This window comes from Cinclus cinclus, chromosome 3, assembly GCF_963662255.1.
Source record: "Cinclus cinclus chromosome 3, bCinCin1.1, whole genome shotgun sequence".
In the NCBI taxonomy this organism is placed as follows: Eukaryota; Metazoa; Chordata; class Aves; order Passeriformes; family Cinclidae; genus Cinclus; species Cinclus cinclus.
Genome location: NC_085048.1, coordinates 713,127 through 740,477, shown reverse-complemented (window position 1 = coordinate 740,477; position 27,351 = coordinate 713,127). Strand labels below are relative to the sequence as shown.

The window sequence follows — 27,351 nt, the reverse complement described above, 5'->3', positions numbered from 1 at the left end:
AACACCCGAGACACCGCGGAGAGAGGCGACACAGCCATCATGACGGTGCTGGCGGCGGTGAGATGCGCAGGCAGCGCGGCGGGCAGCGCGGGCGGGGCGGAGTGGGCGGGGCGGGCGCGCTGAGGCCCCCGGCGGCCTCTCCCTCATTCGACCTCGGCGAAGATGGCGGCGGCGGTGCGGGCTATCGGCAGCCTCGGCCGCCTCCCGGCCGCCGCCAGGGCCGGCCCGACGCGGCACACCCCGCCCCGCGGTGAGCGAGGGGAGGGTGGGGAGCGGGTGAAGGCTGCTGTGCGGTGCCCTCCGCGTGAGGGGAGCGCTGAGGGATGGGGGGCAGTGAGGGGTGAGGGACGGAGATACCGGAGGGACATTGAGGGGAGGGGAGTACTGACAGACAAGGGGACATCGAGGGTCGGGGGAGCACCGAGGGAGCGAGGGCTGGCGTAGGATGAGGCTCGCTGTGGGGTGAATTCTGCGGGGATGGTGGGGAGGTAGTGAGAGGTGAGGGGGGGGGGGGGGGGTACTGAGGGGTCGGGAAACATCGCCAGGACGGGAAGTGGCCGAGAACTGGAGTGGGATGAGGAGCAGGGTGTCGCAGAGAAGATTACCTGGCGCTGTGGCAGGGTTTGGGGAGTGTCCCGAAGGGCTCTTCGTGTGGGGTGACCGTGGGGTCACTGAGAAGTGGGGCGTCCCCAGGGAAGGGTTTATGAGGGCCGGGACTGGGAGATCCCCAGAGGAGCTGGGGGGTGGGAGGTGTCCTCACGTGTGTCTGTGCCCCGTGTGAGGGCTTTGTCCCCATGGCCTGGGAGACACCGAGCAGGTCCTCAAGGTCTGTCCCCCCGTGTTGTGGGGTCTCCCGGAGTTATGTTTCCCCATGGGGGACATCCTGCCGTGCCAGTCCTTGCACAGGGACACACTGTGGGAATCTCTGTGCAGTTCTGGGGTGTCCCTGTGAGCTGGCATGGAGGGGGAGGGGGCACACCCCCTGGTCAGGATGGTCCCTGCACGTGAGCTGAGCCACAGGGAGAGCGTGTCCTTGTGCTCTGACACATGTGCCTGTCCCCAGCGCCTGCTTGGAAAGGAGAGGGTGTCCCCATGTCCTTGGGGATCCTGTGGCTGCCCTCCAGGCAGAAGGTGTATTCATGGAAAGGGCTGTCCCTCTAGTCCCACTGGGTTTGGGGGGAGGGTGTGGCCAGGCCTGGCTGGGTCTCCAGGTGCTCTCTCGTGGAGCTGAGGGAATTGAGAATGTTTGGCCTGAAGAAGAGGAAGCTCTGAGGAGAACTTTGAGCTCCTTGCAGGGCTTAAAGGGGCTCCAAGGGATGGAGGGACAGGACACAGGGAATGGCTCCCACTGCCACAGGGCAGGGCTGGATGGGATACTGGGAATTAGGAATTGTTCCCTGGCAGGGTGGGCAGGCCCTGGAATTCCACAGGGTGGAATTCCCAGAGCAGCTGTGGCTGCCCCTGCATCCCTGGCAGTGCCCAAGGCCAGGTTGGACATTGGGGTTGGAGCAGCCTGGGACAGTGGGAGGTGTCCCTGCCATGGCAGGGCTGGGATTTAGGGTGAGCTTTGAGGTCCGTTCCCACTTAAACCATCCCAGGATTCAATGATTCCGTGATTTTGTGTGAGGCATCTCCCCTGCCTGTTCACACAGCTGGCTTGGTGCTTCCTGGCTACCAAGGCAGGGAGTCCCCAGGAGCCCTGGAAGCTCTGGAGACCTCATATTTGAGCATTTTAAAGGACCTCAGAGTCTGGTGTGGCTGCTGACCCAAAATCCAGCTGTGTTTCATTTAAACCCAAACGCAGCAGTGCTGGACTCAGGTCCCTGAGAGCTCTTTTCCAATGTGAGCAATTCCATGATTCTGTGATCACATCCGTGCTCCGTGCAGCCTCGGAGCAGGTTTGTACGTGACAGGGTGCTGCAGTCACTGATCAGGAGCCTTGTGGCAGCTCCAGGGAGTTCTCAGGCTGGTGCTGGTTGGAATTCTTGTTCTACCTGGTAAAGCTCTCCACAACAAGCAGCCCTGGAGCTGCTCTGAGGACGCTGTCACTGTTCATAATTAATTAACACCCTTGTTCTGCCTTGCAAAGCGTTTGGGAAGTGGATGCAAAGCTCTCTGGGGTAGCCCAAAGGCAGGGAGCAGTCAGGAGCCAGGTGAGCTCCAGGGCTGGCTGTACCTGCTGGGCCACATCCAGGTCCCTGGAGTGGCTTGGGAAGCTCACTCTGCCAGGAGCTTCCCATCTCACGAGTCACAGCTCCGTGCTCAGGTGGCCTGAGCTTCATCCCATCCATCCTGCTGGGGCTTGGGGTGCTCCAGGACTGGAAAATAAGCTTTTTTTTTCCTGAGCCATCACCCATGGAGGCTGTTCCCAGTTCGAGTGGTGTGCCACATCCTGGTGAGTGGAAGGGCAGGAAGGGAAAGTGCTGGGTAGGGAAGCAGCTGAGGTAGTAAGAGGGAAAAGAGAAAGTGGGAAGGAGCAGGCTGGGCTGTGGGGTGGGTGCTGTCCATTCTCTGGTGCATCCAAAGTCCTGGGGGCACCTCAAGTGTTGGTGTGCTGGTGCTGGGCAGTCTTTGAGCTGGGGTGAGTGGAGGAGTGAGACTGGAGCTGATTTTCAGGGCTTTAACTCTGGAGTGGATGGTGAGACATGGTGGAAGTCTGAAGCTGGGCTTCTGCTCCCTGCAGCATTTTGGGGGATTTTTCTGGTTTCAGTCTTGGCACATTCCCAGTGCTGGAGGGATCAACACCTAAAGCAGATGTGCAGGAGCAAGGAGCTGATTTTGCTTCCTGGCAAAAGATATTTTCCACAAATACTCTGGACTTAAACTAAACCACTGTCGGGCTGCAGAAACCTCACTCCAGTGTTAACCAGCTGGTACAGCACCTCTCAAAAAAGTTATGTTGTATTCCAATGATATATTTTGTATTCAAGTCGAGTGAGATTTGTCCAGTCGTGCCCTTGATTTACTTTTTTCCTACTTCATCTCTTTTTTTTTTTTTTTTTTTTTTTTTTTTTTTTTTTTTTTTTTTTTTTTTTTTTTTTTTGTGAGCACAGAAAGGTAGAGTGGAATTGAAGGCTGAAGGTTTTCATGGAAGGAATCTGGGAGCTGATATGGAAAAGGAAAGCCATGTAAAAGAATAAAAAACATGGAATCCCAGACTGGTTTGACTGGGAGGGATCTTAAAGCTCCTCTTGTTCCATAGCCCTGCCATGGGCAGGAACACCTTCCACCACCCCAGCTTTGCTGCAAGGATTGAATGAATGAATTCAGGGAGACAGTTCAGCCCTTGCCTTCTCTTTAAAGAGGTTGCATGGCTTTTATTGGGTTAAAATGCTGCTGTTAAAGGTGCATGGTGTTCTGCTGGGCAGCATCTCTCACCAGAGGAATGGAATTGTTATCAGCCCACACTTGGCCTGTGGGAATTGAATGTTGGTGCTTATTTTCAGGAGTGCCTGACTAGAGCACGCACAGATTTTGGGGAAATTATTGTAGATGGAGCAACATGTGGGCATTAAATATTGCTGAGGAGTGGGAACGAGTTGTCTGTTTGTTTGTAAAATGCTGCTGTGGGCACATGACACACACACACTCACACTCCAGACCTGTTTGCTGGGCCAGCCTGACACTGAATTTCCATCCCCAGGGCATCACACTGCATATCCCAGGCTCAGGAATGGGAGCAAAGGTCACTCCCTACTGCCAGCAGCCCGGACAAGGAGGAAAGGAGGCCAAAGTGCAGCCCTGAGCCCGTGGCAGGGGGAGACACCTGTTGGGGAGGCACAGTTTGCAGTTTATTCTCCTGCTGTTGGATTATTCTCCCTGCTTGCTGCTGGGAGTGGGAATGTTTCATTCCTGAAGGTTTTATCAGTGTTGAACAGAACCCTCCCCTGGCTGGTTGGCTGTGTAGATCCATGTGGAATTCAGGCTTTTACTGGAATTCAGACCTCCTTAAAGCAGCTTTGGCAGGGATTCAGCCTGGATCTGAGTTAGAGGATCCTCGGGGTGAAGATCAAGGTTGCTTGAATGGAGCTGGGGTTCATTCATGTGCTGAGAGATCGTGGGCTCAAGCACAATCTCTGAGCAGAAAAAGGAGATTTACAAGTCAAAAACTTGTGGGCAGGATTTGTTCATCTCATGGTCTGAGTTTTCTGAGGGCTGTGGAAGAAAATGTGTTTGTGCTTTGTTTGTCATTAAAGGTGGATCAAAGAGCTGGAGAGGAACTGGGGACAAGGGATGGGAGAGGGACAGGACACAGGGAATGGCTTCCCACTGCCAGATGGGATACTGGGAATTAGGAATTGTTCCCTTGCAGGGTGGGCAGGCCCTGGAATTCCACAGGGTGGAATTCCCAGAGCAGCTGTGGCTGCCCCTGCATCCCTGGCAGTGCCCAAATCCAGATTGGATGGGGCTGGGAACTACCTGGGACAGAGGGAGGTGTCCCTGCCCATGGCAGGGGTGGCACTGGAAGGACTTTGGGATCCCTTCCCACCCAAACCAGTCTGTGATTCTATTTTGATAGATGGAAACAAGAATAAATATTTTGTGAGCCCTTTGTAGCCCTCCAGTTGTGCTCCCTGAGATCTGTGTCCCCATTTGCTGGCACCAGAGTGTGTTTTTGCAGAAATACCCTGGACAGTTGTGTTTGCTCTGCAGGGAATTCACCTTGAAGCTCCCTGTTGGACCCCAGGAACCTGGGATTTTTGGGCTTTTTGTGCTGACACTGACCCCCAGGAGAACACTGCTTTTGAACTGAGGCCTTGGAGAAGGCTTCCAAATTTGAGTGATGGGGTTAAAATCACTGGTGTGTAGTGAGAATAGAAATGTGTGATATCAGATGGTGCAGGGCTTGGACTTGGAGGTTTTAGAATATAGTGATAGGTAAGGGACAAGATGGAGCATTTTGGGTGTTGTCCTTTTTCTTCCCTCTCCTTCATGATTTCAGGCAGTAGTTTCTGGTTGAACAGTTAGTGCTGCACTGGGGGTGACAGGAGTTTGTTTTTTGGGTCAAAAGTATAAATAATAGAAGTGTTAATTTTCTATTAGGCTGTTTAGCTTTCAAAGACCTTATAGCTAGCTAAATTCACCTCCATTTTGCTCCCTTTAGCTGGTAGCTAGAAGTGTTGCAGAGCTCTCTGTACTTTAAATAAGATTTAATAAACAACCAAGCCCCAGCACAAAAAAAATGCATCTCCTTTGTCTTAATCTTAACTCTAAGTAAAGACAAAAAAAAAAGTAGAAACAAACCAGTAATTAAGTAGAACAACTGCCCAGAGTGCAGGAAGGTCCCTGGTTTAGAGGGAAGAGGTTGGAATGAGGATAATCAAGGCAGAGCTCCCCGTGCCACCTGCTGCATCCCTTGGCAGCTGGTTGGGAAGAAGGATTTCATTTTCCTGCTCTCAGTTGGGCACTGCCGAGTGTGGGGTCTGTGCTGGAAGGTCACTGCAGTGCTCTGCGACCTGCTGGACTCTGGTGGGGGCACAGACCTGTGAGGGGAGGGACTGGCTCGTGCCCAGGGTTTCCAAAATCTGTCCTTGGCGGGTGAGGTGAGCTGGGAGAGAGTGAGGCTGAGACTGCAGAGAATTCCTTTAACACCTGTGACCTCTTCTCCTTAGGTTATGCCTGCCGTAACATCTCCACCTCCAGTGCCCTCCGGAGTAAGTGTGAAGCTGTTCTAGAAATCCTTTTTTTTTTTCCTTAAAACCCCCTGGAGCAGGAGCTGAGCCCAGCTTTGTGTTTGTTTGCAGACAGAACCCACGTCAGCTGTGATATCAAAGGGGATGTTGCTGTCGTGCGCTTCAACACACCAAATTCCAAGGTATTCAAAATTCCCATTTCAGGCTAAGAGCTTCCCTAACCTGCAGCCTTACAAAGTTAGGGGCAAAGGAGAAGTGGGAAAAGAAGATTTGGGGATTTTAATGAGACATCTGGAGGTGCCTTTTGTGTGTGCTAAGCTGATTTGTCTCTCTCCCAGGCACAAGGTCTCGTTAAGTTCCAAATCTTCAGAAAAACGTTTTTAAAAAATTAAATCTTGCTTAGTTCTTGTATTCAAGTCAGTAAAAGAATGTGTCCATCCTTCAGTAATTCGTAATCCATAAATGCTTTTGATTCTCTTGTCATGAATGCAGTATAAATAGAACCTAATTCTCATTTTTTAGGTCAGCACAGTTGCAGTTGTTCTGGTATCAGGAGGCAGGAGCTCTGTAAATGACATCTAAGGAATACATCTAAAAATGTATTTTGGAGTCTCAAAAGCAGTAGTGAATTTCAGATGTCACCTCACAGGTGGAAATGCAATGGTAGGGCTTGCAATAAAAACTTGTTTTTTAAAGCAAAGCAGCTGAGCTGCTCTGAAATAATACAAGATATAGAGATTGAACTACTACTGCTGTGAAAAGTCTACTATTAATTGTAGCAGACCAGAAGTTTGTTTTTTTTTTTATATATATACTCCTTTCCTTTGAGGAGCAACAGCAGTCTCAGGCTTGAAATATTCTATTTTATGTGAGGATTTGGTGCTGCCTAAAGAACCCAGGCTGGATTTGTCCTGCTTGTTGCAGCCTTTCAGTAAAGCTCATTGTAGGGGTTTGGATGAGATGACCTTGAAAGGTCTATTCCAAACCATTCTGTGATTTTTGTGCTTATGTGAAAAAAAATAAGAAGCAGTTTACAAGTTCGTTTGGGGCTACAAACCCACTGCGGGCAAGGTTAAACTTCCTAATGAAAGGTGCCCTGCTGCAGGGCTGCATCCTGGAGTGGGTTCAGTGCTGGCACAAGGCTGAAGTGACTCCTGCTGATTCCTGGTGCTGCTTTGCTCCCAGGTGAACACCCTGTCCAAGCAGCTGAGCGCCGAGTTCACCGACGTCATGAACGAGATCTGGGCCAACGAGGCTGTGAGGAGCGCCGTGCTCATCTCCTCCAAGCCAGGCTCCTTCATTGCTGGGGCTGATCTCAAGTAAGCACAGGGCTTCAGGAGATAGTGGAGCTGTCCCTGAATTCCAGCAGTTTGTCCCTGATATCTCCCCGGGGTGAAATCCCCATGCTGGGCAGTTTCAGAGGTGCTGGAATGAAGTGGGGAGCTCGGCAAAGAGGGACGTGGCGAGTCCTTAAAGCCCTCCTGGCTGTGACACTTGGTCACTCCTTCCTGTAGCCAAGGAAACCCATCCTGGCTCTGGGGTGGCCGCTGGGGTAGAGCAAGAATGGATAATTCACATGCAGGACCGGTTTAAGCTGGGTTGGAGTTCCTGGCAGCCTTCCAGCCTGGCCCCTCTTTTGGGCAGGGTTTGGCACCCTGCCCTGTGCTGAGCAACCTCCCAGGGTAACTTTTCCAGGGTGTGGGATGATCCTGTGGGTGCCCAATGGGACCTGGAATGCCATTGGCTCTTAGTGCTTACACTGACAGGACAGAATAGTTGCTTAAAGGCATTAAAAGCCAGAAAGCTCTGAGGAAAGAAGGTAAATTAAAAATAGACCCTCCAAAACCATGTGACATTTTTGGCTGGCTTTGTACAGGGACAGAGGCTCGCTCCCTGTTCAGGAGGGAAGGAGGTGGGCAGAGCAAAGGCCAGGCTGTGGTTAAGAGCTGTGTCCTGGCCTCAGCACCTCCAGCATCCCAGATTATTCCTTCTGGGCAAAGGCTGTGAGCCTTCAGGAGAGTAACTGGCACAGGGAGTGTAATTGGCACTGTGGCACCAGGGCAGTGGCCATCTGCTCTGGGGAGTGATTCTGGGCTCTTCCCTCCACCCTTCCTGCAAGTGCTTTGAGGCTTCCTAAGACCCTTCCTCCTCTCCCAAAGATCCCAGGCACAAGGGATCCCATTCAGTGCCTCAGGCACAGCCCATGGGCAGGGCCTGACCCTGCTGGGTTTAATCTCCCTGTGTTGTCTGATCCAAAACTGGGGCCTAAACAGCTCTTGCCTGCCTGCCAGGCACTGGAGATTGTGGGAAAACAGGAACAAACTCGTCGAAACCTCTCATTTTCCTGCTGTTTTGTCAGTGCTTTTCCTATCCTGATCCACCTCTCTCCTCCCCCCAGCATGCTTGAAGCCTGCAAAACTGCTCAGGAAGTGACTCAGCTTTCTCAGGATGGACAGAAGATGCTGGAAAAGATTGAGAACTCTCCAAAGCCCGTCGTTGCTGCCATCAGTGGCAGCTGCCTGGGAGGAGGGCTGGAGGTACTGGACAATCCTGGGGCTCACAGCAGGAGTGGGAGCTGACACTGCTGGTTCTTTGCTTACCCAAATGATTCCAGCAGGACTGGTACTGTGGGACGAGTTTGGGAGCTGATGAGGGCTCATTACATCATGTAAATGATTTTGTGGCAAGTTAATGGCTTGGTTGTGCTTCAGGGCTCTGCCACGTGAGTTCTGCTGCTGCTGTGGAGAGAGGGCAAATCAAATCTGAAGCTGTGTGAGCCAGGCTAATATTTAGATGAGTGTCCAAGGGAAAAATGGCTGTTTCCAGCAGGCATTGGATGTGCTTCAATGCTGCTGGCAGAGTTCAGCCTGGAAGTTGCTGCTTTTCAGATGAAGTGAGCCTTGTATCCCAGCAACTTCCATTCTTTGTAGGGCTGCTGTGAGAGGGGTGAGTGTGGGGACCTTGCCAGCACCTCCACTCCAGCACCTTGGCTGGATCTTCTGCCTTGTCATCTCCATCCAAGATTTTGTAAACTGCAAGGCTCTGCTAATTCCTGGAGCAGAGTTGTTACTGAAACAGTGTCATCTTGGAATGGAGTCTTTTCAGATTTCTCAAGATTTTTACACCCACTGTGTTGACTCACCTGGGCTTGGCAGTCCAGGGATAAACCAGGAGTCATGGCTGATCTGTAGGTGGGACTGTGCTCTTGGTGTAGTGCATTAATTAAGCCCTTGATGGTCTAGGTGAGATTTAAAGTCAGTTTGGGAGTTTGATGTTGATCTGAGACCTGCCTGCTGTCATCCCCGAGAAGAAGCCATCAGTGAGCACAGGGGAAATTCGGGCAGTTGGATTAAGGAATTGGGGCAGGGTCCTGAGGAAAGCTGAGGCAGTGTGTGGGAGAGAGCTGTGGGATGGGTGCCCAGTTCTCCTGTTTTCTTTCACAGGGAAACCTTTCCTTGTCTCTTCCATTTTAAGGTTGCCATTGCCTGTCACTACAGAGTAGCAACAAAGGACAGAAAAACAGTCTTGGGAACACCTGAAGTATTGCTGGGTCTCCTGCCTGGAGCAGGGGGTACTCAAAGGCTACCAAAGATGGTGAGTAAGAGAAACACTTGACCCCATAGCCCCTTCTGCCTGGCAGGCTCCCACTCTGAACTCCTCTTTGTGCCCTTCTAGGTGGGACTTCCTGCTGCCTTTGATATGATGCTGACTGGGAGGAACATCCGTGCAGACAGAGCCAAGAAGATGGGGCTGGTTGACCAGCTGGTGGAACCTCTAGGTCAGACACAGTGTCCCTCAGTTCCCTGATGTGCTGCTGCCTGTCAGGGAACCTCTCCCCTCACCAAAATGTGTGGAGAGATCTTGTGGGAAATGCCTGTTCCCACCTTACAAGCGCAGGGACCTTGAAATGTGAGGCTGCTGCAGAAGCTGAGGGAAGAGGAGAGGTCAGCATGGAGGGCAGGCCTGCTGGCTCTCCTCCTTAAGCTAATTATCCAGATAACAGCCCTCACTGGTCATTTTTCATGTCACAGGACAGATTGCAGCCCCTAATGGAAGGACAGTAGATGACTGATGTCTGTGTTTGTGCAGCCTGCAGATGGTGATCCCTGACAGGAGCTGGAGCAGGCAGCCCCCATGGCTCAGGCACCTGGAATTGCCAGCTGGCTCTCAGCTGGGTGGAGAAATTTCCTGCAAACTGCAGAATTCCAAGTGCTGAGCAGGCTGCTGAATCATGTCTTGCTCTCAGAGTTCTTTCACTAGGGCAGCTTTCTTGGAAGGTGACTAAATGGAGGAGTTTGAGGACTAAACTGTCCTAAGAGGAGTCATCAGCCCCTCTCAGGAGTTAGAATGGAAGCCACTGCTGTGGAGCTGGAGGGTGCTGGTGGGCATGGTTTCCCCAGGCAGAGTATGACCAGAGCACACTGGTGCTGCTGAAAGAAATAAAATTAATTAAAAACTGCTGCTGCCCACCCAGAGCAGTGCCAGGGAAGCCCTGGTGTCTGTGCTGCCCCACAGGCTCAGCTGGATCACAGGATCCTGGAATGGTTTGGGTTGGGAGGGACATCAAATCCTACCCAGAGCCACCCCTGCCACGGCAGGGACACCTCCCACTGTCCCAGGCTGCTCCAACCCCAATGTCCAGCCTGGACTTGGGCACTGCCAGGGATGCAGGGGCAGCCACAGCTGCTCTGGGAATTCCACCCTGTGGAATTCCAGGGCCTGCCCACCCTGCCAGGGAACAATTCCTAATTCCCAGTATCCCATCCAGCCCTGCCCTGTGGCAGTGGGAGCCATTCCCTGTGTCCTGTTCCTCCATGCCTTGTCCCCAGTCCCTCTCCATCTTTCCTGTCAGCTCCTTCAGGCACTGGGAGGTCACAGTGAGGTCACCCCAGAGCCTTCTCCAGGCTGAACAACCCCAATTCTCTCAGCCTTTCCTCACAGCAGAGCTGCTCCATCCCTCTGATCACCTGGTGCCTCCTCTGGGCTCTCTCCAGCAGCTCCTGCTGCTGCTGCTGTTGGAATCCCCAGGGCTGGGGCAGCTCTGCAGGTGAGGCCTCACCTGAGCACAGGGGCACAATCCCCCCTTTCCTGCTGCCCACACTGGGGGATCAGCCCAGGATACACAGATATCCTTAGCTTATCTTCAGCTGGATTCATTCCTATAAAACAGATCTGTGGTTCTCAGGCTGGAGTTAAAATTGCCTGGGTAAACTTTCCCACTTGACACTTGTTTAGAAGTGAATTGTTTTTTAAGAGCTCACAAATGTGGCTGTTTATACCCACACTTACCCCAAGCTGCTGAAAGGAAACGTGAACTTTCTGAGGAGCTGCTGGCAATCCTGGCTCAGCCCAGAGAAGCACGTAGGAGGAACACAGAAATACAAATTACAGGCAAACATTGGATGTGTTCCCTGTTATCCAAACAGCAGGCAGTGCCAGGAGGGCTCCTGTTCACTCTGTGTCTGGGGAAAGCAGCTCTAGCTGGGGTGATGCTTTAATTGATGGCAGAAAGCTTGGTAGGAGACAGACCATCAGTCAGGAGGCAATTTCAGGGCATGCAGTCAGTTCTCCTTCAGCAGGGAGCTCTGCAGCATCCCCTGGATCCAATTCTGGCATGTGCTATTTATAAAGGAAAGCAGATGGGAGTGGACAGCTCAGAGCTCCTGGGTTAGGGCACCACAAAATGCTGGGAATTTACTGCAGGTGAAGTGGGGTCAGCCACTTGGTCTGAATGGTTCTCACAGCTCAGAGTTTGAAACAAAAGCAATTTTCTTCAGCTGGAGTATCAGAATCCAGCACTTGTCAAGGTATCCCAGCTACTGGAGATGTGAAAGGGACTGACATCTTGTAATTTATATGGAGCTATAAAGCTGAAGGTCTCAGTCAGCTTTGAAGGGTGAGAAGAGAATTTGGAAGCTGGTGAACTCTGAGCTCTCAACTCCCAAATGCTCTCGGGTTTCCTTGAATTCTTTAAAAACCCCCTGGGCACTGCTGAAATGCAATGCTGAATTATGCAGAAGCTCTGAGCTATATTTTGCCTGCTGCCTGTAAAATCAGCTATGTTATTTTGTTTGGCCTGTTTTTCCTTGGACTGGTTCTGACATTCTGCCAGGGGAGGAGGAAGATTTCCACAGGAGGTTCAGTGTTTGTGCTGCTTTATCTCCTTCTTGCTGAGAGACTCCCTCAGCAGGGAGCAGCTTCTGGTGTCTGCTGGGTGAAATCCCTCGAGTTGTTACACAGAGAAGTGAAACAGAAGGGCCACAGAGATGCTCCCAGGGCTGGAGCCAGGCTGGGAGAGCTGGGGGTGCTCACCTGGAGAGGAGAAGGATCCAGGGAGAGCTCCGAGCCCCTGGCAGGGCCTGAAGGGGCTCCAGGAGAGCTGGAGAGGGACTGGGGACAAGGCATGGAGGGACAGGACACAGGGAATGGCTCCCACTGCCACAGGGCAGGGCTGGATGGGATACTGGGAATTAGGAATTGTTCCCTGGCAGGGTGGGCAGGCCCTGGCACAGGGTACCCAGAGGAATCCCTGGGAGTGAATTCCTGGATTCCTGGAAGTGTCCTCCAGGTTGGACCCTGGGGTTGGAGCAGCCTGGGACAGTGGCAGGTGTCCCTGCCATAGCCTGACCTTTAACATTCCTTTCCCAACCAAACAATTCGGAGTTTCTGTGACTAAAACCTTACAGCTGAGGACCTCAGCCTTTTGTGGAGGAGGAGAATAGGGGGAGGTGAAGCAGGAGGGAGTTTCTGATTTTGGATTTAACCTGTCTCCTCTCTTGGGGTGTGTGGGGTGTTCCCTTACCTCTGAGGACTCTGCAGTGTCTGGGTGTGTTTGGAGCAGTTTGTGTGAAGGTGAATGGCCCTGCCCAGCTGCAGGGTTGTCATCTCACCAGGTTTCTTCAGCACAAAGCTGTACATTTAGCTCCAGGGTCCAAACAGTGGCCCTGTGCAGCTTCACCAGGCACTGCTCTGTCATTAATGACTCAGACTTTGCCTCTGGCAGCATCACAGCTGCCAGATCAGCCCTGTGCTGTGTCCTCCTGTCCTGATGATTCAGTTGTCTGGAAATGAGGATCCCTGTGCTTGGAAATTGTGCAACTCACCCTCAGAGGCTGCTAAAACTGGTTTTGTGGTGGCTTGCTTCATTGTGGGGCAGCTTTAAGTTGGGCCAAGTGTTAAAGTAGCTAAAGCAGGTGAGAGGTTTCCTGCACTGAGTTCAAAGGTTGGGGTTGGTTGGACATTGGCTCCAGTACAGGGATTTCCAGGGATTCAGCACTCCCAAAAAGCTGTCTGTGTATTTTACAGCTCACTGTTGGCACTGTGTGGTGGGCCACACACAGAGGAGAGCTGCAGCCAGAGGGAGGGGAGGCAGGACACCTCAGTTCCCTCAGAATTCCAGGTGCCTGCAGTTGTGTCAAGTGCAAGGTTTGAGGAATAAAGGACACAAGTGGCAAAAAGATGGTCAGGAGCTGAGGACACCTCCAGAGAGGTCATTGAACCTGTGTCCTTGGAGGTGTCCAGAAGGTCCCTGAGCAGCCTGATCTGATTGCAGAGTTGGATGTAACTTGGCCCTGCTCCCATGAGGAGCTGGCATTCCAGCATTTCTGCACAACTCCTTCTATTAAACTAAATTAAAATTCCCTCTATTAAATTCCCTCTATAGAAATTCCTTGGGGCCTTCTCAGGTCCCTGCTGAGCCTTTCTACTGCTGGTCATAACCAATAAAAGACAAATAGGAGCAGGGAATGTGTAAAGGTGGTATCTGCACCACTTATTTAGTGGCTTGTCTTCATTTTCTTCTGTCTTTACTTAGAGTTAGGATTCAAAACACAAAGGAGACGAATTTCTCATTTGGATTTGGTTGTTTATTAAATCTTATCTCAAGTACAGGGAGCTCTGCAACACTTCTAGTTACCAAGTAAAAGTGAGCAAAATGGAAGTGAATTTAGCTAGTTACAAGGTCTTTGAAAGCTAAACAGTCCAATAGAGAATTAACACTTCTATTATTTATACTTTTGACCCAAAAATCAAACTCTTGTCACCCCCAGTGCAACACTGACTGTTCAACCAGAAACTACTGCCTGAAATCATGAAGGAGAGGGAAGAAAAAAGACAACACCCAAAATGCTCCATCTTGTCCCTTACCTATCACTATATTCTAAAACCTCCAAGTCCAAGCCCTGCACCATCTGACATCACACATTTCTATTCTCACTACACACCAGTGATTTTAACTCCATCACTCAAATTTGGAAGCCTTCTCCAAGGCCTCAGGTCAAAAGCAGTGTTCTCCTGGGGGTCAGTGTCAGAAAGCACAGAGCTCCCAGGTTTCTGGGATCTGACATCAGAGGAGTAGAGCAGTTCAAAGCCCATCATGCTGTGTGTGGTCCTGGTTTCCCTGCATCCCCATCCCTCAGGGATAACTTGTGCTGTGTTCTCTGCTCTCCCCAGGGCCAGGACTGAAGACTCCTGAAGCAAGAACAATCGAGTACCTGGAGGAGGTGGCCATTGGCTTTGCCAGGGGACTGGCCAACAAAACTGTGTCTGCCAAGAGATCCAGAGGGCTCATGCAGAGTAAGTCAGCACAGACAAATGCCAAGGGACAGCAGTGAGTGTAATCCAGCTTGGCTTCTCCTGGATGCGTTCGTGCTCCTGCTTAATTCCATTTCAAAACCAAGTTATTTCATGTGGAAATCGTCTCTTGAGAATTGTGAGGTGGCAGGGAAAACATTACCCTGCAGATCTAGATGTGGTGGCTCCTGAGATTGCTGGCAGGGAGCCAGGCCTGAAGGAGTGACAGGGAGCAGAGGTACCTCCAGGACTGTCCAGCTGCTAAGTTTTAGTGGCAACTTCTGTACCAAGCTGGTGAACTCAAGTGCTCCATGCTGATCCTCGATAGCACAGCCCAGAAATGGGGACATCTCTGGGAATTCAGCTTCCCAGGGCTCAGTCTGTCACCAGTTGTGTTAGGAGGACACTTCAGCCCTCAGTGAGACTTGGAATAATCCATGGAAGCCCTCTGAGCAGCCTGTGCCTGGGTTTCACGTGCAGATATTCACGTTTGTGTTCCACTACCTCTGCAGTGCCTCCTGGCAGGCTGGCTGTGCTCCACACTGTGCTCACCCCTGTTCTGTTTCTGTCCCACCTTGCAGGGCTAACAGACTATGCCATGGCTCTTCCCTTCGTGAGGCAGCAAATTTACAAGACAGTGGAGAGCAAAGTTCAAAAGCAAACCAAAGGGCTGTACCCTGCTCCTCTGAAGATCATCGAGGTAACCCCCCTGCAGGGCAGGTGGAGCTATGGGGTGATGTGGGACAGGCAGGGGGAAGGTGATCCTTCCTCTGAGTCAAGCCAGCATCCTCATCCTCACAGAGATCAGTCCTGAGGAGTGCTGGCTGTGGGGTAGAATTCAGAACCACTGCCCAAAATATGATCACCAGTTTGTGGGTACTGGTACCAGTGAGGGGGAGAGCAGGAATTCCAGCTGAGGGAAGGCTTAGCTGGAATGTTTTGTCCATGAGACTTGCAGCTGCAGCTTTCCCAGGTTGTCTGTACAGTCTCTGAAGAGTTCAGGAGACCTGTTGGACACTATAAATATAGAAATTGCTATAACTTTCATATCACTAAATACATAATACTTCATAAGTCCCCTCTGTTACACAGACATCCTGTTACACACTCTGTGAATGAATCCTTATTGTAAAATGACTTTTCACTACTGAAGTTGCCAAGACTTCTCTAAAACCTGTGAAGGATTCAGAGAGCAGTGACAATACAGGAGCACAATTCCTAAAACCACAAGGAATGGCTAAAAATGAGCCTGGTGGGAACTCCTCACCTTTCTGTGCTAGAAGGACAGGGGTGACACAGCTCTGCTAGGAGCAGCAGGGACAGGACTCGGGGAGTCTGAAATGTGCCTTGAATGTTGGGGAGACAGCAGGAAAACCTGTTCAAGTGTGTGTTTGCAGCATGAGTGAGCTGTGGTGTGTCTTTACTGCTTTTTAGGTTGTAAAAACTGGTCTGGATCAGGGGAATGATGCTGGATACCTCATTGAAGCCCAGGTAAGGAGAGGAGATCCTGGCAGGGGTCAGGGGATCTGTGTTTACCCACACCAAGGGTTCATCACAGCCTGCTGCTTATCCCAGCCCACCCCTGCCATGGTGGGATTAAACACAAAATTAGTGCTTCATTTTCTCATAATCTGAAGGTCCTGAGTTTGATCCTCACAAGAGGCACCATTTATTAGTGCCTAATTTTCTTTTTTCCTTTGCCTTTAGTCAGAATTGGGATTGAAGTACGAGAGACTGAGTTTCATGTTTGGACTTAGTTATTTATTAATTTTTATCTACAGTACAGTGAGTGCTACAGCACTGGTAGATAACAAACTAAAAATTACAAAATGAAGCCGTATTTTGCTTGTTACAAAGCTTTTTAAAGCTTAACTATTCAATTAAAAAATAACATTTATATTATTTACACTTCTGACCTGATGACCAAACACCTGGGACTCGCAGTATGGTACTTTCTATCTAATTCAAAACTACTACTTTAAGAAGAAGAAGGAACAAGAAGACAGAAAAAAGACAACACCCAAAATCCTCCCTCTTGTCCTAAACCTATTACTATATTCTAAAACCTCCAAATTCCAAACCCTTTGTCGTGTGTTATTACACACTTTTATTCTAACTACACACCAGTGATTCTAACTCCATCACTTAATTTTGGAAGCCTTCTCCAAGGCCTCAAGTCAGAAGCAGTGTTCTCCTGGTGGTCAGTGCCAGAGAGCACAGAAAGTTTAAAACTCCCAGGTTTCAGGGTTCCAACATGCAGGTTGGAATGTTCCAACCTTCCCCTACCCCAGGGTGCTCCAAGCCCCATCCAGCTTGGCCTTGGGCACTTGCAGGGATGGGGAGCCCCAACACAAACACTCCCAGGTTTGTGGGTGATTGATGCTGCTCCTCCTGGATGAGGGAGCAGAGCTCAGGTTCCATGTTGGAATTTTGAGGTTCCATGTCCCCCTCTAGGAGCTGGCTGTAGGTTTTTCATCTCTTCGCTCATCTGACCATGCTGGCACATGGGCTCGTGTCCTAAACACCATCCAGTCCTGCTTGAGCTTCACAGGGACACATGGGAAAATGGAGTAGACTTTAACTGAGGGTGTAGGACAGACTGTGGTGGGAAGATCCAGGGCTGGAGCAGGCAAGTGTCCTCCCCAGGAGCTTGTGTGTGACCCTTTTATTCCACACACAGTCTGTTTTCCTCAACCATCCTCATCCCTCCATTTCCCTGCCATAATAAACGACCTATCCCTAATTCTTTTTTCCTCACCAGCCACAGCTGTGCTCAGATTTGTTATTTCTGGTGCCAGAGTCACAGGTTACCTGGGCACTGCCAGCTCTGCAAGACTGAGTCTCCAGCAGCCCCACATTTCCATCTGATGATCTCTGTATTTGGGTCATCCCCAGTGTTGTAGCCCTTTAAATGCTGGTGAAATCTATCCATTTCCCACTTCCCTGGTGTGTTTTGTAACTCCTTTTGTTGCCTTCTGTGCCACGGCTGGTCTGAGCTGAAGCTGTCACCTCACCAGTGCCCTCCTGGCTGTGCCCCATCCCTGCTGCTTGTGCATTTCACCCACGTTTGCTCTGGTGCTGAATAAAAGCCTTGGGATATTCTGTTCCTTACAGCAAAGAATGAATGGGTTTTCTCCCCCCAGAAGCCCTGAAGAATAATAAGTGTCAGTGTTGTGGTTTTTTTACTGCTTCCCTCTCTCCCCCCAGGACAGGAGTTTGCAGAATCTCTTCTAGGCTTTGTTCTGGGTATTTTAACTCACAGGGCAGTGGTGAAGGAAGGTACAGCCTGCTCCAAAATACATTCCCTGCTTTTCCTTGGCAGACTTGGCTCAGCCAGCCTTTGTTCTGTGTGTGCTTCTGCTTTGTGTTCCTCAGAACATTTGTGCTGAGTGCTGGGAGGTTATGCAGGCCTTAGATTTTGTTGCCTCTGATCTTCTGAAAATAGGATCAGGCTGCTGCTGTCAGAGAGAACTGAACTGTTTGTAAGGATTTTTGTCAAAGCCTGAGGACAGGGTACTTCCACCTGGATCTGTGGGAACATTGGCCCTAGTTAATGTGGGATGCATGTGGGGGAGGAAGGCTGTCATGTCAGGGAGGTCCAGTCCTGTCACTGAGGAACTGGAATCACCAAATCCCTGAGTGGTTTGAGTGGGAAGGGACCTCAAATCCTACCCAGTGCCACCCCTTCCACAGCAGGGACACCTCCCACTGTCCCAGGCTGCTCCAACCCCAATGTCCAGCCTGGCCTTGGGCACTGCCAGGGATGCAGGGGCAGCCACAGCTGCTCTGGGAATTCCACCCTGTGGAATTCCAGGGCCTGCCCACCCTGCCAGGGAACAATTCCTAATTCCCAGTATCCCATCCAGCCCTGCCCTGTGGCAGTGGGAGCCATTCCCTGTGTCCTGTCCCTCCATGCCTTGTCCCCAGTCCCTCTCCAGCTCTCCTGGAGCCCCTTCAGGCCCTGCCAGGGGCTCGGAGCTCTCCCTGGATCCTTCTCCTCTCCAGGTGAGCACCCCCAGCTTTCCCAGCCTGGCTCCAGAGCCTCCTCTGGGCTCTCTCCAGCAGCTCCAGCTCCTGCTGCTGTTGGGGAGAAGGAGGAGGAGGTGGTGCTGAGCCCAGAAGGTGCCTCTCCTCAGAGTTCACCTGGTCCCTTGTCCCTTTTCTATGCAGCTTTCTCACCTGTGCAGTCACACAGTGCCTGTCTCCCCCCTTGCCATGTTTTTGGTGTGCTGGCACAGCTGTTTAATGCCAACAAACAGTGGGAAAACCTCTACTTCCCTTTTCCCTTCCTTCCAGAGCTTTGGCCAGCTTGCAGTGACCAAGGAATCCAAGGCACTGATGGGGCTCTACCACGGGCAGGTGCACTGCAAGAAGAACAAGTTTGGGACACCTCAGAAAGAGGTCAAGTAAGTGCCAGTGTGGGATGCCTGAAGGAGCAGTTGGAGGAGCTCTGAAAGGCTCCTGGGACTGACTGAGCTGTGCATCAGAGCAGAGGTTTCCAGTTCTTTATTTGGGACAATTGGGAACTGATTTTCTATGCCTAGGAAGAGAATCTAGTTCATAACGTTATTTGTCTCCTCTAGCTTGCAGTCTATAAATCATTGCTTAAAAATAATTTTTAAGAAGTTCACAGATACGTGAAAACAGCAAAACTGTGTAAGGAAAAAGAAGGGACTAGTCTTGCATTAATTACTCTGTATATCAAGCAGTAATTAATACCACACAAACTGCTTTGGTCCAAATTTGGTACTTTTTAAAAATCCACAAAAACCCCTCAACTTTACTGTTACTTGTGGCAGCTGGCATCATGTATATTTACCATTTGTTTATTAAAAAAAAAACTAATAACAAGCCCACAAAAGCTCCATTCTTCAGTATCTTAGGATTTATACTGCTTTACTTTTGTTCATGCCAGATTAACTTTTTGAAGGCCAATGGAACAAAAACTATCTACTATATTTTTTCAGCTGAATATTGTGAAGTACATTTTTTTTATTCAAAACGCTGCTTTTGGCTGACCCAGTGCAGTTTGGAGACCTCACTCAGGTGGTGGCTGGGTGGATGCCAGGAGCTGTGTGAGTCTGCCAGGAGCTGTGTGAGTCTGCCAGCAGCGTGGGGAGTTCAGCCACGTCCAGCTTTGAATGTGTCCCCTTGGTCCTTCCTTCCCTGCAGGACCCTGGCTGTGCTGGGAGCAGGGCTCATGGGAGCTGGGATTGCCCAGGTTTCTGTGGATAAAGGCATCAAGACCATCCTGAAGGACACAGCACAGAAGGGTCTGGACAGAGGCCAGCAGCAGGTCTACAAGGGGTATGTGACTTCAGGGGGATCTGCTCTGGGGGCACTGGTGTCTTTAGTCACAGCTCTCCTCTGCTGTCAACATCAGGAGCTCCTGACACTGCTGTTCTGCTGGATGTCACAGAAAAGCTTTATTTGAATGTGTCCCATGTGTCAAGGACACTGTGACGTCCATGGTCCCCTCCCAGGTGATCCCTGCTCACTGTGTCATGTCCCTTGTCCCCCTCCCAGGTGATCCCTGCTCACTGTGTCATGTCCCTTGTCCCCTGCAGTGTGCTGGGATATACTGCTGTGGGATAGGCCCAGTGGCTCAGCATTAGATAGGCAGAGACCTGAGATTCAGCAGTAACTTCTAGAGCTGAGGATAGAGTGATTCTGGCTGCCTAAAGGGCCATGTCAAGGGAAGCATTCCAGAGTTTTCTTCCTGGGTTTCTTCTGATGTTCTCCTGGCTCTGCAGTCACAGTTCTCAGCCGTATGTTGTCAGGAATGTCAGTGACTGACCTTCAGCTGAGCTGTGGGAGCGGGACTCTCCTTCTTCCACATGGAATGAGGGGTCAGAACAGAGTGACAATCCTGCAGGGTTGGATATGGAGTTTAGGGTGCCAGCTCTGGGAGGGAGACAGGAAGGGTTCCTGTGGTGCACCTCCAGCAGCCTGGCTGCTCCACTCAGGAGCTGTGACAGAGCTGTCCCTCCCTAGGCTGAACAGCAAGGTGAAGAAGAAGAGCCTGACATCGTTTGAGAGGGACTCCATCCTCAGCAACCTGATGGGCCAGGTGGACTACAAGGGCTTTGAGAAGGCAGACATGGTCATCGAGGCCGTGTTCGAGGACATCAATGTCAAACACAAAGTGCTGAAGGAGGTGGAGGCTGTGAGTATCAGTCCTGAGCAGCCCCTGGGTGCTGGAGGCTCCTGGGCTGTCCCCAGGGTTTATCCCCTCCCCTTTGTGCTGCAGCTGGGTTCTTGGTACAAATCATTTACACAGGACGTGGGTGAGCATCAAGGGCAGCCTTTCTGTTCACTGGGGACATTCCCTGCTCAATTAGGAATTGGTAGCTGAATGGGACAGTTCTGGCATTCCCTGATTCCTGGGAGTGCTCCAAAAGAAGCTTCCATCTGTCTGATGTGACAGTGACAGTGTGATTGATGTGACAGTGATGTCCTCTGGTATCTCCACACCTTGCAGGCCTTCACCTGCTCTGTTCTGTCCCTCTGTTCTGTTCAAGGGCACACTGTTCTTTGTCCCATGTCCCTTGTCCCCCTCCCAGGTGATCCCTGCTCACTGTGTCATGTCCCTTGTCCCCTCTATCCAGGTGATCCCTGCTCACTGTGTCATGTCCCTTGTCCCCTCTATCCAGGTGATCCCTGCTCACTGTGTCTTCGCCAGTAACACCTCTGCCCTCCCTATCAGCCAGATTGCTGCTGCCAGCAAGAGGCCTGAGAAGGTGAGTCCCCACAGCCACAGAGCTGTCCTTGGTGAGGTGGCTTTGCTTTAGAGACCTTCTGCTCCCTCCTCAGGACATGGCATAGCTCAACCTCTGCTTCCAGGGCAAGCTTTGAGCAAAGAGCTTGTGATCTGGGGGAAGGAGGGGAAGGTGGATTCACGCCAAGGGTGATTGATGTTGGGGGGGCAGGTCAGCACACATCAGAAAGTGTTGGTGGGGGCAGAAAAGCTGGGGAAGCTTGGAGCCAAGTGGAGCTCAAGCCCTGCTCCCAGGGAAAAGGGACAGGATGAGAAGAAATGGCCTCAGGCTCTTCCAGGGCAGGCTCAGGTTTGACATCAGCAGGAATTTCTTCCTGGGAAGAGTAGTGAGGCATTGGAAGGGATTGCCCAGGGAGCTTTGCAGTGCCCATCCCTGGAGGTGTGCAAGGAATTCCTGGATGTGGCACTGAGTGCTCTGGGCTGGGGACAAGGAGGGGATCAAGCACAGCTGGGACTGGATGGGCTGGGAGGGCTTTTCCAGCCTCAGTCCATCTGAGCAGGAGCACTGATTCCTACAGTGGGCTGCCCTTCCAGGGTACCTGTGGTGCCTGTGAGTGCGAGGTGACCTGCTAGAGGTTCCTGTCACCCTGCTGAGCCTCTTCCTCATTTGCTGTGGGACCTCTGTTGCATCCAGATTGCCAACTGAGCCTCATTTGTTCATCCTTACAATTAACATCCTCTTGCTGTTTAAATTGCCTGTGCAGTGGCTCTTAGAGGGGAAACTCATAGGAAGTCAGTTAACTAATTAGTGCGTTTTCCTTAATTAGTTTTGCAGCCTGCAGCTCAGCAAGGTGCCTCTGACTTCCACAGGGCTTGGTGCCAAGTGTGGCTGCCAGGAGGGATGAAGGTGACACAATGGTGGCATGGTCACATTCAGACAGTGAGGCACACAGCAGGATAATCTCCACTTCAGCGCTGTTCCCTGAAGGCAGCACTTCCCTCTCTAATGAGTTTCTGGATAGAAGCCTTAAATCTCATCCTTAAATTCACTTCCTCACCAAAGACATTCACAGGCAGCATCCAGGGACTCCCTGAGTGCTGTTCCAGTCTGAGCCCAGCAGCTGCATGGGGCTGCCCTGCCAGCTCAGGTGCCCCTCCAGGTCACACCATGCCCATCATTTCCCTGGGGATGAGCTCAGGGATTCCCAGGCAGATGGAGCTGCCAGACTATGAAGTGATCCTGTAAAAAATTGTACTTTATTCCTCAAAGGCAGGATCTCCTGGGCATATACTGTGTCCTTGGGAAAACCAAAGAGAGAAGGGAACTGGAGAGCACTCCTGTCACAGAGGGATACAGTGTGCTCAGAGCCCTGCAGCCCGTGCTGGCCTTCCCTCTGCACTCGGCTTGCTCAGCTGATTGCTCTGGGAGCCAGAATCCCTCTGATCCCAGCTCTTCCCTCTGCCAGGTGATTGGGATGCATTACTTCTCCCCTGTTGACAAGATGCAGCTGCTGGAAATCATCACCACAGACAAAACCTCCCAGGACACGGCAGCCTCTGCTGTTGCTGTTGGTCTCAAACAGGGCAAAGTGGTCATCGTGGTGAAGGTGAGGGAACACTGCACACAGCAGGGGCTGGGTAATGAATAAAGGGGGTTTTTGTGCACTGAGGGGAGGGTGAAACGTGTCTGTGGACACACTGGTAGCATTGGCTACTCCTCTGAGAAGTGAAAAGGGAGATCAGGAAGGGCCAAGTGCCCAGATGATCCTCACATGTCCCTCGGAGCAGCCATGGAAAGGCAGCAGGCACACGTGCAGGGCCAGCACGAGGAGCTGGCACTCCTGCCCCACACAGCTTCCATCCCAGACACAGCACTCTGCACAGCACTGTCACCACCTCAGCTGCCTGGCAGGCTGCAAGGACAGAGGGTCAGTGAGCAGGAACCCTCCTCTGCTGGGTTAAATCTTGAGGGACAGGGGCAGGAATACATGGAAAAGTGGATCTACATTGGATATTGGGGTGAAATTCTTCCCTGTGAGGGTGGGCAGGCCCTGGCACAGGTTGCCCAGAGAAGCTGTGGCTGCCCCATCCCTGGAATTGTCCAAGGCCAGGTTGGCCAGGGCTTGGAGCAGCCTGGGACAGAGGAAGGTGTCCCTATCTTTTTCCTGATTCCTGAGGTTGCCAGTGATGCCGAGCACATATCTCCTGTAGTGCTGGGAAAACTGGCTTGTCAGGAAGTGCTCTGGTCATCTCCAAACACCAGTGGGGACACAGTGCTGCTTCCCTGAGCCTCATCCCCACCTCAGCTGCCTCCCTGAAGGGCAGTTTGCAGCTCATCTGTTGTTTCCTGACTCTGTGGGGAGCAGCAGAGGTGGAACAACTGGCTTATGCTGAGCACCTTTTCCCTTACCAGCCTGATGGGGCTTGGTGGAGCAGCAGCCTGCTCTGGACCTGCAGGTTCAATAAAACTAGTATAACTAGTTCAAATAAAAACACTGGGATGGGAACTTCCAGGGAGTAAGTTCATGGAAACTTGCAGACACTGCTGAGCTCTACAGGGTTAAAAAAAAACCCCCAAACCTATTCTAGCAGTACCATAATGTAGGAGAATGGGGTTTGGGGTGTGTGAAGTGCAGCCTGGGCTGTGAAGCACAGGTCTGGTGCTGCCAAGAGCTCACCTGCCTCCCTGCTGCACTGCTTTTCCCCAGGATGGACCTGGATTCTACACCACCAGGTGCCTGGGGCCGATGCTATCCGAGGTGGTCCGAGTTCTCCAGGTGAGTGTCCTGTCAGCTGCTGAGCATCCCCCAAACAGCCATGGAAATTGCTTCTGCTTTGGCCAAGGCTGGCCGTGGACAGGAGAGGATGTTGGTCACCAACCCTGGGTCTTGTGGTTGTCCCCAGCCTGCTCTTGGCTCGTGTTTGCAGTCAGTCAGTGGAGCTGGGCTCTCTGCCCCACACTGGCTTTTCAGGACCTCATGCCGAGATCCTACTGCTTCCCCTCCTATCCTGCAGGAGGGCATTGACCCAAAGAAAGTGGATGCCATCTCCACGGCCTTCGGCTTCCCGGTGGGAGCGGCCACGCTGATTGACGAGGTGGGCGTGGACGTGGCCACCCACGTGGCCGAGGACCTGGGCAAAGCCTTTGGCCAGCGCTTCGGAGGGGGCAGCATTGACCTCTTCAAGCTCATGGTGCAGAAGGGCTTCTTAGGTGAGCTGCCAAGGTGGTTTCAGCTAAAGGGTGTCCCCTCTGCTCCAGGGAAAGCACCAGCATCCATCAGTGGGAGAATAGCATGGGGCAGGAATCCCTCCCCCAAAAGCAGTGGTGCTGTTGGCACAGTGTGGCAGCATCTTGCCAAGGGGTCAGGTGAAGCTGGGTCCCTTCCCTCTGGCCCTGATGAGGCAGAGCAAATCTATGCTCTGAGGTGCAGAGTGCCTGGAGGATGTGCTCCAGGAGCAGGAACACCAGTCACAAAAAAAGATCCAAGGTGGCAGGAGCTGACTTGTCTGCTTTGATCCCTGCAGGTCGCAAGGCAGGGAAAGGCTTCTATGTGTACCAGGAGGGAGTGAAGAACAGGAGCGTGAATTCTGGCATGGATGAGATCTTGGAAAAGTTCAGGGTGCCAGCAAATCCTGATGTGTGAGTACCTGTGTGTGAGGGAAGGCTGGGGCTGGGTCCTGCCCAGCTCCTTGAGCTCTGAGCAGCAGCATGAGGTACATCAGGTGGCATTGAGGGACATGGTGCTTCAAAGGGCTGGAGCCAGGCTGGAAGAGCTGGGGATGCTCACCTGGAGAGGAGAAGGATCCAGGGAGAGCTCTGAGCCCCTGGCAGGGCCTGAAGGGGCTCCAGGAGAGCTGGAGAGGGACTGAGGACAAGGCATGGAGGAACAGGACACAGGGAATGGCTTCCACTGCCACAGGGCAGGGCTGGATGGGATACTGGGAATTAGGAATTGTTCCCTGGCAGGGTGGGCAGGCCCTGGAATTCCACAGGGTGGAATTCCCAGAGCAGCTGTGGCTGCCCCTGCATCCCTGGCAGTGCCCAAGGCCAGGCTGAACACTGGGGTTGGAGCACCTGGGACAGTGGGAGGTGTCCCTGCCATGGCAGGAGGTGGTACTGGATGAGCTTTGAGGTCCCTTCCAGCCCAAACCACTCTGGGATTCCATGACATTGCTGAACACAGAGGCTGATCAAGCCCTTCCTTTTGTTCCGAATCCATCTGGACACAATCCTGAGTACCATGCTCCAGGAAACCCTGCTTGGGCACGGAGGCTGGACCAGAGGAGCCCCAGCGGTCCCTTCCAAACTCAGCCATTCCCTGGTTCTGAATGCCTGCCTCAGGACAGGTCACAGAGCTTAGCCCTGATTCTGATGGGCATTGGGACACTCCCAGGGAGGCCGTTCCCACCCCTGGCCTGGCTCTGTGTCCCAGCTGTGCTGTCCCTGCCCAGCCCTCACAGCCTGTGTCCCGCAGCTGCTCGGACGAGGACATCCAGATGCGCCTGGTGACGAGGTTTGTCAACGAGGCAGCCATGTGCCTGCAGGAGGGGATCCTCAGCAACCCCCTGGAGGGGGACATCGGGGCTGTCTTCGGCCTGGGCTTCCCACCCTGCCTGGGAGGTGAGTGCTCTGAGCTGAGCTTTGGCCTCCAGGGCTCCCCATGGGCTGCAGCCGTGTGGCGAGGCAGGAGGGAAGGCCAGGTTGGAGCTGCAGCCTCAGGAAATGGATTCCCAGTCAGGGAGAGGGTGTTGGATATTGGGAATAATTCCTGTGTGGAAAGGGCTGTCCAGCTGTGGCACAGCTGTGCAGAGCAGTGCTGGACTCCCCGTGCCTGGAGGATTTAAAAGCCCTGTGCGCGCTGGGCACATGGGTTAGCAGTAGTCTTGGCACTGCTGGGGGATGTTTGGACTCAAGAGTCTCAAAGGGCTTTTCCACCCTAAATAATTCTGTGATTCTGGTGCTGTCTCTTGCCACTGCTGCTGGAGTTCACCAAGGGCTATGGGACCCAAGGTGATGCTTCTGCCACGTACCTGGTGCTTTCCCTCTTTGAGCCAAGTTCAGACTGAAGGAGCAGCCCCAAGGGACTCCTTACAAAGGCCTGGAGGGACAGGACAATGGGGAATGGCTTCCCACGGTTAGACAGGATATTGGGAAGGAATTGTTCCCTGGCAGGGTGGCACAGGTTCCCCAGAGAAGCTGTGGTTGCCTCTGGATCCCTGGAAGTGTCCAGGGCCAGGTTGGACATTGGGGCTTGGAGCAGTCTGGGATAGTGGGAGGTGTCCCGGCCCATGGCAGGGGTGAGACTGGGTGGGCTTTGAGGTCCCTTCCCACTGAAACCATTCACGATTCCATGATTATCCATGTCCCAGCTTGTCCCCAGCACTCGGGCAGACCCAGCTCAGGCAGAGTCTTGCATTACCCTGAGAGACTGGGGGAGGGTCTCCTGTGGAGAAGGATGAATGGGACAAAGCCATTGTGTCTGGATGCTGGGACCCTTCCAGGCACCTTGGTGCTGCTGTGTCTGTGTCCCTGCCATGTCCCTGTCACCACCGTGTCCCTGTCCCCACAGGTCCTTTCAGGTTTGCAGACTCCTACGGCGCCCGGCAGCTCGTGGACAAACTGCGCAAGTACGAGGCCGTGTATGGCAGCCAGTTCACACCCTGCCAGCTCCTGCTGGACCACGCCAACAGCCCCAGCAAGAAGTTCCACCAGTGAGGTGGCCTGGTGACACCCCAACAGCTCCTCCAGCCGGGCCCCGGCTCCCCACAACACCCCATTCTCCATAGGTTAATCTCCAAAGCTCCCGGGGGAGGAAGGGAAGAAGAAAGGAAGGAAAGGAGAGGGGCAGCAGGTTGCCTCATGGCTTGTAGTCATTTCAAGTGCCTTATCAGCCACTGCGTGTTGGGCACATCCGTCCTGTGCCAGCCTGGGCCTGGTGGTTCCGTGCTGAGGGAGGGAATTCCTGCTGCCTTCACCTCCATGCTGTGGCCTCCAGAGCTCCCAGTCTGGCCAGTAGCATCCAGCTTGTGGCTGGAACCGAGGCCTTGCCTTTCCGTGAACATTCACCAAAATAAAGCCCCATCTCCTGGGTTTGGGCTCCTGCTTCTCCTCCCATCTCCCTGAGGGAGCGGCTCAAGTAGGGATTGAGTGGTTGTGTCAGTGCCCTGGGGTCCTGCCCATGATGTGCTGGGGCCCATGGAGGGGCAGGATGGCAGCAGTGCGGGACAGAGCGCTGTCACCTCTGCCGTCACTCGGGGGCTGGGAGGAGCCTGCAGCTCCCTCTGCTGCAGGGTGATCCTGGCAGATGGACCCGCCTGTAATTGCAGATGGAGGAGCCAAAGGCCAGAAGGGCTCCCCGTGGGGAGAGATCAAGTTAAACTAAAAGGCTTTAAATCTCTGGGCACCTGTCACTGGCTTCCCCCGCCCCA

The 27,351-nt window shown here is 52.5% G+C and overlaps 1 protein-coding gene across 3 annotated transcripts; it reads left to right on the top strand.

The window, feature by feature from the left end:
• Positions 1-152: 152 nt before the first annotated feature.
• Positions 153-27,013, top strand: HADHA (hydroxyacyl-CoA dehydrogenase trifunctional multienzyme complex subunit alpha). Of its 3 annotated transcripts, XM_062488354.1 has the most exons (21): positions 163-250; positions 2,195-2,395; positions 5,613-5,654; positions 5,745-5,815; positions 6,819-6,952; positions 8,032-8,170; positions 9,108-9,227; positions 9,309-9,411; positions 14,085-14,207; positions 14,786-14,904; positions 15,639-15,695; positions 18,501-18,610; positions 19,377-19,511; positions 20,199-20,370; positions 20,858-20,944; positions 22,389-22,529; positions 23,631-23,699; positions 23,938-24,133; positions 24,448-24,562; positions 25,398-25,543; positions 26,493-27,013. In XM_062488354.1, exons 1-21 carry the CDS (start codon positions 163-165, stop codon positions 26,636-26,638), a joined length of 2,514 nt encoding a protein of 837 aa, XP_062344338.1. In that variant the 3' UTR covers positions 26,639-27,013. The 3 variants fall into 3 exon arrangements, with proteins under 3 accessions (XP_062344339.1, XP_062344338.1, XP_062344340.1); XM_062488355.1 differs by lacking the exon at positions 2,195-2,395 and having other exon boundaries at positions 153-250; XM_062488356.1 differs by lacking the exon at positions 2,195-2,395 and having other exon boundaries at positions 163-265.
• Positions 27,014-27,351: the final 338 nt, after the last annotated feature.